The following is an 11,363-nucleotide window of genomic DNA, read 5'->3' as shown; positions in this document are numbered from 1 at the left end:
CACACTGCTGCTAACCACTTAAACGTTCTCCCTCTCCTCATAATAATTCAATTCAAGTTTATTTATATAGCACCAAATCACGAGAAGAGTCATCTCAAGGCACTTCACATAATAAATAATAATAACATTTTACTCTCTTTGAAATTGAATGTGCTACTACTAGTTTACCTGTTTAATTACAGATTCACTAGGATAAATGTCGCTACATGCTTGCTTTTTTAGTATGAGGATTGCTGTAAAGACTCTGACACTAGTCAGTGACTCGATGCAACCTGCTGGGTTCCTTATATAGGAAACATGTTACTGACTGGCTTAATGACCTGACCTGGATTGGAGTGTTTACTATGTGAAGGTCCTTGAGACGACTCTTGTCATGATTTGAAGCTATATAAATAAACTTGAATTGAACTTTTTCAATGGGTTCATGCCTTTTGTGTGTCTCCATACGCCTCTGAAAGTAGGTAGTTGCGCCCCTGCATGTTTTTAGAATAAACTGTTTTCTATCACCTTGGGCTGTCTAGGCTGGGGGCAGAAAGTGAGATGAAGAGCAGGACAACAGCTCTCCACAGAAGCTGTCATCAGAGACACCTCGTGTTGAAAACCAGTTAGCAAACTTTGCTTTATTAAATAGAAAATGTCACCCAGGTTTGAATTCACTCGGGTTATGTTTGTAACGTTTAGCTGTTCATGTAAGAACCTTACTGGTCCACAAACGCTCATGGGTGTGGATGGTTTCACCTGACAGAATTTCACACATCCTATTGACGTCTGTTTATTTTGGTCTGTAAACACAAACGTCCCTGAGTCTTTCTAGTTCCGGTTAGCATCCTGTCTTCTGAACTCGGAGTCTCAGGATGTGCTGTGTTTGAATGGCAGGCGCTGACCTTGGTGCTGAAGTGGGCCTTTGTGACACAAGTCTGTTTCTGATTGGTTTGACACCAGGCAGTGTGTTTCAGCCTCACCAAGACCCTGAGCATGCTTACCTGTTTACATGAAGCATTCTGTTGGTTATTTACCGGAACAGACTAGAGCTGATCTAATAAACCTGATAACTGCTGTACTTTCTCCTGAAGCAAACGTTGCTCTCATCCTGTCGCGATCTGACGTCTGTGGTGAAGCAGGCGCCGAGCCCATGTGAACATTTATTCCATTTCAGCTGCAGGAGTGGAAACCTGTCGGGTCGCGCGCACATCCCGCACGTCACCGCCCTGACATCAGCAAGAGCTTTAAACCCCCGCAACACAGAGCGTAGAGAAAGAGGCGCCGCGGGACCTTGATGCGGGTGAGCAGAGACCCGCGAGCTGCTGGAACTCAGTCTGCGCACTTTCCGCTCCGTCAGGCGCCAGATGATTTGGTTTTGCCGATGTTTCCTCTGAGTCTTGCTCGGCGCTGCCAGGGTTTGCGCGCGTCAGCCCCGCTGCCCTTAGAGCACGTGCTGGGTTAGTTTTAATGATGATGAATGAGACTGCTGCCTTCGGGGAGTTGCTGCAGCCTCTCCCGCTAAGCCAGAACATCAGCTCCTTCCCTGCGCTCCGGCTCGAGTCCAGGTCTTTGGCCACTTCAGCCACCATGTTCGCCGTGGGAGTCCTGGGAAACCTCGTCGCCATAGTGGTGCTGTGTGTCTCCAAGAAGGAGCAGAAAGAAACTACCTTCTATACTTTGGTTTGCGGGATGGCCATCACGGACCTGTTGGGGACGTGCTTCACTAGTCCGGTGGTCATCGCTACATACGTGTCCAGCCGCTGGCCCGGAGGAGCGCTGCTCTGCCACTTCTTCTCCTTTTCCATGCTCTTCTTCGGCTCAGCGGGGATGTCCATCCTCTGCGCAATGGCCGTGGAGCGGTACCTGGCCATAAACCACGCGTATTTCTACTCTAAGCACATAGACAGAACAATGGCACGCTTCGCGCTCCTGGTCACCTATCTGGCCAACATTGTGCTGTGCATCATGCCCAGCTTCGGCTTCGGTCAGCACGTGCGGCACTTCCCTGGGACTTGGTGCTTTCTGGACTGGAGGTCGGTGGATGCGCTCGGAGCCTGCTACTCTTTCCTGTACGGCGGCGTCATGCTGCTGCTGATTGCTGTGACGGTTCTGTGCAACCTGGCGGTGTGCGGGTCCCTGGTGGGGATGAGTCAGAGGACGGGGATCGTTCGGACCGAGCTGTGTGAGCAGAGCGGGTCCCGGCGTCGCTTCCCCCGGCTGCAGGCTGTCACCTCGGCCGCTGAGATCCAGATGTTCTGGCTTCTGATCTTCATGACCATCGTGTTCCTGGTCTGCTCCATCCCGTTAGTGGTAGGGGTCATTTACGTTTCGGCCTCGTGACTAAAGAGGTCGTTGTTATAATAATGTTTGTTATGTCTGTCTGACAGGTGAGGATCTTTGTGAACCAGCTCTACGACCCCTCCTACATCTCCGCTGGGGGAGAGCCGGACTACAGCAGCGACCTGTTGGCCATCCGGTTCGCCTCCTTCAATCCCATCTTGGACCCCTGGGTCTACATTTTATGTCGGAAGAACCTGCTGCTGAAGGGCTGCCGGAGGCTAAAGAGAGCGGTGGTCTGGGCTAGGGACGGCCGGGAGGACAAGGACTGGGTGGGGGGTCAAAACTCCCCCCCATCTCTACACAGTAACGACACCAGCTACGCGTCATTACGCACGGCCAGCTACAGGAACGACGCGGCGTCCAACAAGAACGCCTCTTTCACAGACTTCACCCTGAAACAGGCGTGGGAGTACGACACGGCGCGAGCCAACTTCCACCCGTTCAGCGTGGAGTCGACCACGGTCATCGGCTGCGAGGAGGAGGTGAGACGGGAGGGGGAGGAGAAGGTGTCCCCAGGGCGCACCGGCGGCGTGGCGCACATCAGGATGGACGTCGTTACCTGCACGTTCAGCACCCCGAGCTCCAGCCGCACAACAGTCCGCAGGTGCGAATCCCAACCTGCCAGATCAAACATCAGCCTCACAACTTCACACGAGTGTGCCAAAAAGTAACAATAGTGGTGATATTTGGTCACATCTGGCTCACTATGAGGGTAACGGCGAGCTGCTTATCAACATCTAAACGTTCACATGAGCCTAAAGTCACAAGAAGGTGATGAGAGCGGTTTAACCACACGGATGTTCAGGTGAACCTAAACACGTGAAACTAAGCCTAGAGAACATTTCTAACTAAATAAAAGCAGTCCGAGATCTCCTCTGATGTGATTTGTTCACTATCGCCTTCATTATCTGGATGTCCTTTTATACATTTGAGCGACATGCTTAGATGTAACATTAGTATTTGGGTTTTGTTCTAAATATTCTGGTTTAACTTCAGAAGTGTGGCATTAATCGAAGCTTTTATTTTGACAGTATTTGAAGCTAATTGTGGTGAATCTGCTGAGGTCAGGGCCCATAAACCCACCCAGGAGCCAGGCAGAGCTGGGTTTATGCTCCGAGCTGAAGGACTCAGACCCTCACAGCTGAGAGGAGCAGGGCTGGGACGGAAGGTCTGATCCCTGAAGGCCACCCGACCATCACACCCCAGGGGTACAAACCCCAGCTGATGCTGAGTGTGTGAAGGTGTCTGACCCAGTCTCGTCGTATGATCGGCTGTTTTAGCTGACCTCTCCCTAAAACAGCGTTTCTGACCCGTTGTGATAACTTGTGCACTCGTTCGGACTCGGCTCGCTCACAAAGTAAAACCCAATCACAAGTTCTGTGTTGATGTTGTGAGTTCTGCTGGGCTCCATGCAGCTGCCAACTCTGTTGCCTCGCAGTAGAAAGGTTGCAAGTTTGAATCCTGGCTGCAGCCTTTGTGTGGACTCAGCATGCTCTCCTCCTGCATGTGTGGGCTTTCTGGGGTGTGCTCTGGCTGCACACTAACCAGTCCAGGACCTCTGACTGCTGGCTGAGGCCCGGTGGGCTGTGCTGCTGGTTTAGGCTAGCAGGGGGCGCTGTAGCACCAGTTATACCATCAACCACAAAGCCGTGGAGACCAGAGCCAGCTGAGATGTTTCACACACAGGTGAATGTCTAGTTTAACAACTTTATTCTCTTACAGGATAATGCCATACAAAAATAAAGAACATCAGATATGAATAAAGCTTCATGTGAGGGCCAGGAGTGAGAGGACGATCTCTTACAGTTCCTTTTTTCAAAACATGAACTTACAAAATCAATCAACTGTCAGAAGGATGATCCTGAGAAAGGCACTGGTGAGAGATCTACAGCCGTGGTCAAAAGTTTAGACTCTAAACATCTCCCCATCTGCTGCTGGACCATGCTGCTGGTGAGATTTCCTCTAAACAAACATTCATATGATCAAGAACTTCAAACAGAGACATTCAGTAGTTGAGAAGAACAGTTTGGGATTTCAAGAAAGCATCAGGACCTACAGCTGTTCCAGCTGAGGGATCAGGGCTCCACCGGTGTGAGAACAACAACATCTGTAGCTCAGCGAGAAGGAGCCTTCTGGAGAACGTTCTGGTGTCAAGGACAGCAAAGAGGCCAACTCTCTCCTCCTCCACGATCAGACTGATGTCCTGCTGAAGGTCCAGAGATCAGACTGCTAAGGACATCTTATCAGATGGATCTCCTTCATGACAGTTTGGAGCTTCTAGAGAAGAACAGATGAGTGTTTCCATCAGTCCTGTGTCCTCTACCAGTAAAGTGTACTGAGACCATGTGTGTGTGTGTGTGTGTGGGGGGGGGGGGGGGGGGGGGGTAGTAGTACTTTTGAGCCAAGGGAGTGGACCCACTCCCAGTTTAGCCTTGGAACAGCCATAGAGAAAGAATGGAACCTAAACATCCTCCCAGAGGAACTCCTCCAACTGCAGCTGGGTGATGAACCCTCCAGCCTGCTGGGCTGAAGTGTAAAGTCAGAACTAAATGGATCAGAACTAGAACATTAACATGTTGGGTCCAGGTCCAGGAAACTGCCCAGACCTTACACCCCCTGAGAACTTGTGGTCCATTCTCCAGAGGAGGGAGGACAAGCACGACTCCAACATGGATGATGAGGAAGCAGCTCCATCAGTCAGGATGTGGACCTGCAGGTCAGGGTGGACCACAGTGGTCTGGAAAGACACAGACTCTAAACTTCATGTTATGGTCAATAAAAACCTTTGAAACTTCTGAAACGCTGCAGCCATACTTCAGTAACCATGGAAACATCTGATAAACACAAATCCAAAAACACTCAAGCAGCAAACTTATGGGCTCGACACACGGGGGCGACATGGCCTCTCCCTTCGTTTATACGAGATGTGCGACAAAGCGATAATCGTGGGTCTCCCTCCTGCTCAGCGACACGCTAAAAACGTGCGTGTGAACGCTCGTGTGTGTCGTGCTCAGGCGAGTCAGCGACGCGACCCCAGGAAGTTGAAAATGTTCTATTGCCATCGCTGTCGCTCGGACAAGGACCAATCAGCGGAGGTTTCACTGACTGACCAATGAGCAGACGGGATGCTTCTCAGTGCAAACATGGAGGAGAAGGTACTTGTTATGTGGCATTTCCCAGAGCTTGACCAGAGGCAGCAGCACGGGGACTTGTTGGTGAGCAGGTTGTTGGTGTGGTCGTTCTCCGTGATACGAGACGAAGCCATCCACGTGTTTCTACGTGGAATAACAGACTTCACTGACCTCCAGTCACACCTTCATCTCTACCAACTCCCAACTGCTTTAATACCAACACTCCCTCCAGTCTGACGGCCGAGCAGAACCGGCCGGGCCTTTCGCCCTGGAGCGCGTCGCTGCCGCGGGTCAGGTCGTCAGCGGGCTGGTGGTGTGTCGCCGCCCGTGTGTCCAGCGAGATCCCAGCCCTCTAAACCTCTGGCCACAGCTGTATCGTGACCTTATTCTTCAGACTGCTGGATCTGACTCGTGTTTCTGGGCGAGTGTAATAAACTAGTTATAACAGGTGTAGCGACGGGGACAGGTGGTAATAAATACTTCTATTTATCTGCATCATAGTTTATAAATCAGCTCCCACATGAAGCCAGAATAAATAAATAACTTATCAGAAATAAATACACATCTTACTTTTACACAGTAATACATGAAGATGCATGGCATCCATTCAGCTGAGTTCACCCGAACACACACACACACACACACACACGTGTTCATGAGTGTGTGACGGAAAAACAAAGCTGCTTCTGGGAAGAGCTGCATTCACCAGCAGTTTGTCTCAAAAATCAAAACATGGATTCACAAGTCCGCTTGGAGAATCCCTGAAGACCCTCCTCCCCAGCCCGCGACCACTTCCTGTGAGCGGTGTGCAGCAGCGCCCCATCGGGGAGTTCCCTGAGCGGAGACACCGTCCTCGTTTCCGTTTGGCTCTTCAGCCCACACACATGCAGCTAGCAGCAGACAGAGACTGGATGGTCCTCCACGTGGTCTGCGCGTCCATGAAGGAAACCGGCTCGTACCGGTCAGGGCGGCAGCAGGGGTGGCTGCTGACCTTGCGGGCTGTGCGACGAGGCAGCGAGCCGTTTTCCAGCAGAGCTTTGAGGGCCAGGTCATAGGTCGTTCTTGAAGACTGACAGGAGCCCACACAAAACTTAAAGAGGACAATCTCATCTGAATCGAAGCCAAGGCCCAAGTCCCGAACCTTCATCTCTTTCTTCTCCACACGACAGTCCCTGCTGCTCTGTTTGGAGAACCTGCTTCTTCCTTTAGCCCGCCTGTCTCCTTCCCCGGCCTCTTCCTCCTTTTCCTTCTTCTTCCTTTTCTTCCTTTTCTTCTGAGATCCTTTAGGCTGAGGCTCGCTGGGGTCAGAGGATCGAGGGGAGCGGCCGGCCCAGCGGATGCTGAGGTGGTCATCCATCTCATCCATCACAAAAGGCTCTGAAACCACAGAACGACAAAAACAATCATCAGCTTTGCTCCAGAACCTCAACCCTCACGTGGTTCTGGTTCTGGTGTGGCATCTCAGTACCATACAGAGCATGCCACGCGGAGTCAGGGTCGCTGTCGTCTTCCTGCTCCTTGTCCTCCATCACGTCTGGCACTGCCACAGGAAAGTCCCTCTCCTCCTGTCCTCCCTGCGAACCCACAGGATGGCCCGGTTCTGGTCCCACAGCCACAGCTGTCATCTGAGCGCCGTCCACCAGGGGCAGCAGAGAGACGAGCACCCACAGCAGCACCTACACACACAGAGCACATGAGGACATCTGAAGGACACGCCTCATCTAATCAGTCTCCTGGTTTTCATTTGATCGCCTATGAGACAAAAGTAGGTGTGTGTGTGTGTGTGTGTGTGTGTGTGTGTGTGTGTGTGTGTGTGTGTGTGTGTGTGTGTGTGTGTGTGTGTGAGACACTTCGTCATCGTCTTCCTCCGCTTATCCGGGTCGCGGGGGCAGCATCCCAACTAGGGAGCTCCAGACCGTCCTCTCCCCGGCCACCTCCACCAGCTCCTCCGGCAGGACCCCAAGGCGTTCCCGGACCAGATTGGAGATGTAACCTCTCCAACGTGTCCTGGGTCGACCCGGGGGCCTCCTGCCGGCAGGACATGCCCGAAACACCTCCCCGGGGAGGCGTCCAGGAGGCATCCTGACCAGATGCCCAAACCACCTCAACTGACTCCTTTCGATCCGGAGGAGCAGCGGTTCTACTCCGAGCCCCTCCCGGATGACCGAGCTCCTCACCCTATCTCTAAGGCTGAGCCCAGCCACCCTACGGAGGAAACTCATTTCGGCCACTTGTATCCGCGATCTCGTTCTTTCGGTCATTACCCAAAGCTCATGACCATAGGTGAGGATTGGGACGTAGATCGACCGGTAAATCGAGAGCTTCGCCTTCTGACTCAGCTCTCTCTTCACCACGACAGATCGGCTCAGCGTCCGCATCGCTGCAGACGCCGAACCAATCCGCCTGTCGATCTGTGAGACACGTCTGCTATAATCAGAGCTGTAACCTTCTGATAAACTCGAACGGTTCTGCTGGAAGTCAGCTGAGAAGGTTTTATTTAAAGCTCTGTTTCCATCTCGGCTCCAGCCACACGTCTCTTATCTGCTGCGCTGTAGTCAGCAGGCGCTGGGATATCATGTCCAATAGCTACCAGAGACTGCTGAGAAGAAGGCTGCAGTTCAGTAGGCCCTTCAGGCTGAGTGAACCTGAATAAAGCACTCAGACAAACGCTGTGAGCTTTACTAAAGCAGTGTCTGCTACTACTACTTTTGTAACTACTCGCTCAAACCAGGAAGGTCAGCGATGAGCATTCTACAAATGTTCAGAATTCCAGCAAGTCTCCTGATGTTTGAGCGTGTTTAGCAGGCTCGCTAAAGCTGACCAACAGCCATGAGCCGGCTCAGAGCCACAGCAGGTTGGACCACAAAAGACTAGAAGATTGATGACTAACCTTGGCCTTTGCTGATACGACCAAAATGATCCATCTATCCTTCCTCCGAGCTCTCCATCTGGTCCCACCTGGAGAAACAGAATCACAGAACAACAGCTCCTTATTCCAGAAGGTCCTCTGAAAAGACCAACATAAACTAAGACACAGCATGTGGGTGGTTTGTTGATGCTGACGCTTTCACAAGTGTTCAGATACTGTAGAAAAACAACGGGTCCATGGGCCCCCGAACAAGTCCACATGTCACATAAATCACGTCCTCCGTGTACGAGGACGTGATTTTGTTGCTGCTTTTAAAAAGGCCAGTGTTTGCTGCCAACAGCTGTGGCTAGTGGTGGCTTGTCTGCTCACACAAACGCCGCTGTCAGCAAACAAAAGCAGCGTCTGAGAGATACGTGTCAAAGACATTCTTAAGCTTATTCCTGTGGTGGAGGTACGAGCAGAGGAAACCAGGCATGGCAAGGCCACTCCACGGAGGTCTCACACAAAAATCACAGAGGCGCAGGCAGGAGATAAGAAAGCCACGGATGCAGATGTTTATATATCGTACGTGCAGCGGTGAGGACGGCGGTGGCGGGGAGGCCACCGCGGCACGAGTTCATCAGGTTCTGCTGAAGTCAAACTCAGGAAAACCCCAGTCCTTCTACCCCGCCTCAGAGCCGTAGGCTTCCATCGGGTGTGTGTGTGTGTGTGTGTGTGTGTGTGTGTGCAGGGCTGGATTATGACTGTAAGCCCCCCCCACTAAAGTATGAGATGGTGAATGAGAAGTAAGCTGCATGTGGAAGTGTTCCTTCTACGTCACAAACAAATAAATGTCAGTAATGAGAATACTACTCCTGCATGGACCAGCCTGTCCCGATACCGGATGGAAGGATGAATACTACCACTACTACCACTTCTATTACTACCACTACTACTACTAGTAGTAGTAGTTGTGGTATTCATGGAGATTTCTATGTTCATTGTAGAAATAAAGTTTCTTGTACTGAAATCCAAAATCAAGTTGGAAAAGAGGATTAAACATATTACACGACTTCATTCATTCCTGCAGTCCTACAAGTCCCAGCTGCAGCGCCGGGACAGGAAGAGAGCAGCATGCAGAGACAAATGAAGACAGCTTGCCATGACAGCTGGACAGTAGCTGGTACATGATGGCTCATAATACTACTACTACTACTAATAATAATACTAATACTAATATTATTCATGATATTCTTCATAATCAGCATTATTTTTATTATTATTATTATTATTATTATTATTATTATTATTATTATTATTATTATTATTATTATGTCAACAACAACAATCATCATCATCATCATTATTATTATTATGTCAACAGCAACAACAATACTACTACTACTAATAATAATAATAATAATATTCATGATATTTATCATCATCATCATCATCATCATCATCATCATCATCATCATGTCAACAACAACAACATTCATCATCATCATCATCATCATCATCATCATCATCATCATCATCATGTCAACAACAACATCATTCATCATCATCATCATCATCATCATCATCATTACGTCAACAACAACAACATTCATCATTATCATCATCATCATCATCATCATCATCATCATCATGTCAACACCAATCACAACATTCATCATCGTCATCATCATCATCATCATCATCATCATCATCATCATGTCAACACCAATCACAACATTCATCATCGTCATCATCATCATCATCATCATCATCATCATTATCATCATCATCATCATCATTATCATCATCATGTCAACAACAACAACAACAACATTCATCATCATCATGTCAACAACAACATTCATCATTATCATCATCATGTCAACAACAACAACAACAACATTCATCATCATCATGTCAACAACAACAACATTCATCATCATCAACATCATCATCATCATGTCAACAACAACCACAACATTCATCATCATTATGTCAACAACAACAACATTCATCATCATTATTATGTCAACAACAACAACATTCATCATCAGCAGCAGCAGCATCATGTCAACAACAACAACAACATTCATCATCATCATTATCATCATCATCATCATCATGTCAACAACAACAACAGCATTCATCATCATCATCATCATCATCATCATCATCGTGTCAACAACAACAACAACATTCATCATCATCATCATCATGTCAACAACAACAACAGCATTCATCATCATCATCATCATCATCGTGTCAACAACAACAACAACATTCATCATCATCATCATCATCATCATCATGTCAACAACAACATCATTCATCATCATCATCATCATCATCATCATCATCATCATCATTACGTCAACAACAACAACATTCATCATCATCATGTCAACAACAACAACATTCATCATTATCATCATCATCATCATCATCATCATCATCATGTCAACACCAATCACAACATTCATCATCATCATCATCATCATCATCATCATCATCATCATGTCAACAACAACAACAATATTCATCATTATCATCATCATGTCAACAACAACAACAACAACATTCATCATCATCATGTCAACAACAACAACATTCATCATTATCATCATCATCATCATCATCATCATCATCGTGTCAACAACAACAACAATATTCATCATCATCATCATCATGTCAACAACAACAACAACATTCATCATCATCATTATCATCATCATCATCATGTCAACAACAACAACAGCATTCATCATCATCATCATCATCATCATCATCATCATCATCATCGTGTCAACAACAACAACAACATTCATCATCATCATCATCATCATCATGTCAACAACAACATCATTCATCATCATCATCATCATCATCATCATCATCATCATCATCATTACGTCAACAACAACAACATTCATCATTATCATCATCATCATCATCATCATCATCATCATCATGTCAACACCAATCACAACATTCATCATCATCATCATCATCATCATCATCATCATCATCATCATCATCATCATCATCATCATGTCAACAACAAC

General features: G+C 48.2%; 2 protein-coding genes across 3 annotated transcripts in view; one reads left to right on the top strand and one right to left on the bottom strand.

Moving 5' to 3' along the window:
• Window positions 1-623: 623 nt before the first annotated feature.
• On the top strand, window positions 624-3,515 carry ptger4c (prostaglandin E receptor 4 (subtype EP4) c). Its single transcript, XM_015941560.3, has 2 exons — window positions 624-2,292; window positions 2,370-3,515. Exons 1-2 carry the CDS (start codon window positions 1,450-1,452, stop codon window positions 2,991-2,993), a joined length of 1,467 nt encoding a protein of 488 aa, XP_015797046.3. The 5' UTR covers window positions 624-1,449; the 3' UTR covers window positions 2,994-3,515.
• A 494-nt stretch (window positions 3,516-4,009) lies between these two features.
• The window catches only part of LOC107373420 (uncharacterized), a 67,392-nt gene continuing 60,038 nt past the window's right edge, over window positions 4,010-11,363 (bottom strand). The window contains exons 3-6 of one of the 2 annotated variants that reach the window (XR_011515543.1): window positions 8,344-8,411; window positions 6,922-7,129; window positions 4,379-6,830; window positions 4,010-4,284 (exon numbers count right to left, since the gene is read on the bottom strand). Coding sequence is in view for 1 of the 2 variants with exons in the window: in XM_070541844.1 (XP_070397945.1) it covers window positions 6,325-6,830; window positions 6,922-7,129; window positions 8,344-8,411 (782 nt within the window). In the remaining variant the exon portion in view is untranslated. Of the gene's footprint in view, window positions 6,831-6,921; window positions 7,130-8,343; window positions 8,412-11,363 lie in introns of both variants that reach the window. The other variant, XM_070541844.1, reaches the window with a different exon arrangement.

This window comes from Nothobranchius furzeri, chromosome 11, assembly GCF_043380555.1.
Source record: "Nothobranchius furzeri strain GRZ-AD chromosome 11, NfurGRZ-RIMD1, whole genome shotgun sequence".
Classification (NCBI taxonomy): domain Eukaryota; kingdom Metazoa; phylum Chordata; class Actinopteri; order Cyprinodontiformes; family Nothobranchiidae; genus Nothobranchius; species Nothobranchius furzeri.
The sequence above is the reverse complement of the archived record's forward strand: the minus strand, read 5'-3'. Positions and strand labels throughout refer to the sequence as shown.

Excerpts from the sequence above, each read along its gene's own strand:
- ptger4c (XM_015941560.3), top strand. The coding sequence starts at position 1,450 with ATGATGATGAATGAGACTGCTGCCTTCGGGGAGTTGCTGCAGCCTCTC. Across the intron at positions 2,293-2,369 it reads TCTGCTCCATCCCGTTAGTG|GTGAGGATCTTTGTGAACCA; the intron begins GTAGGGGTCATT and ends TCTGTCTGACAG.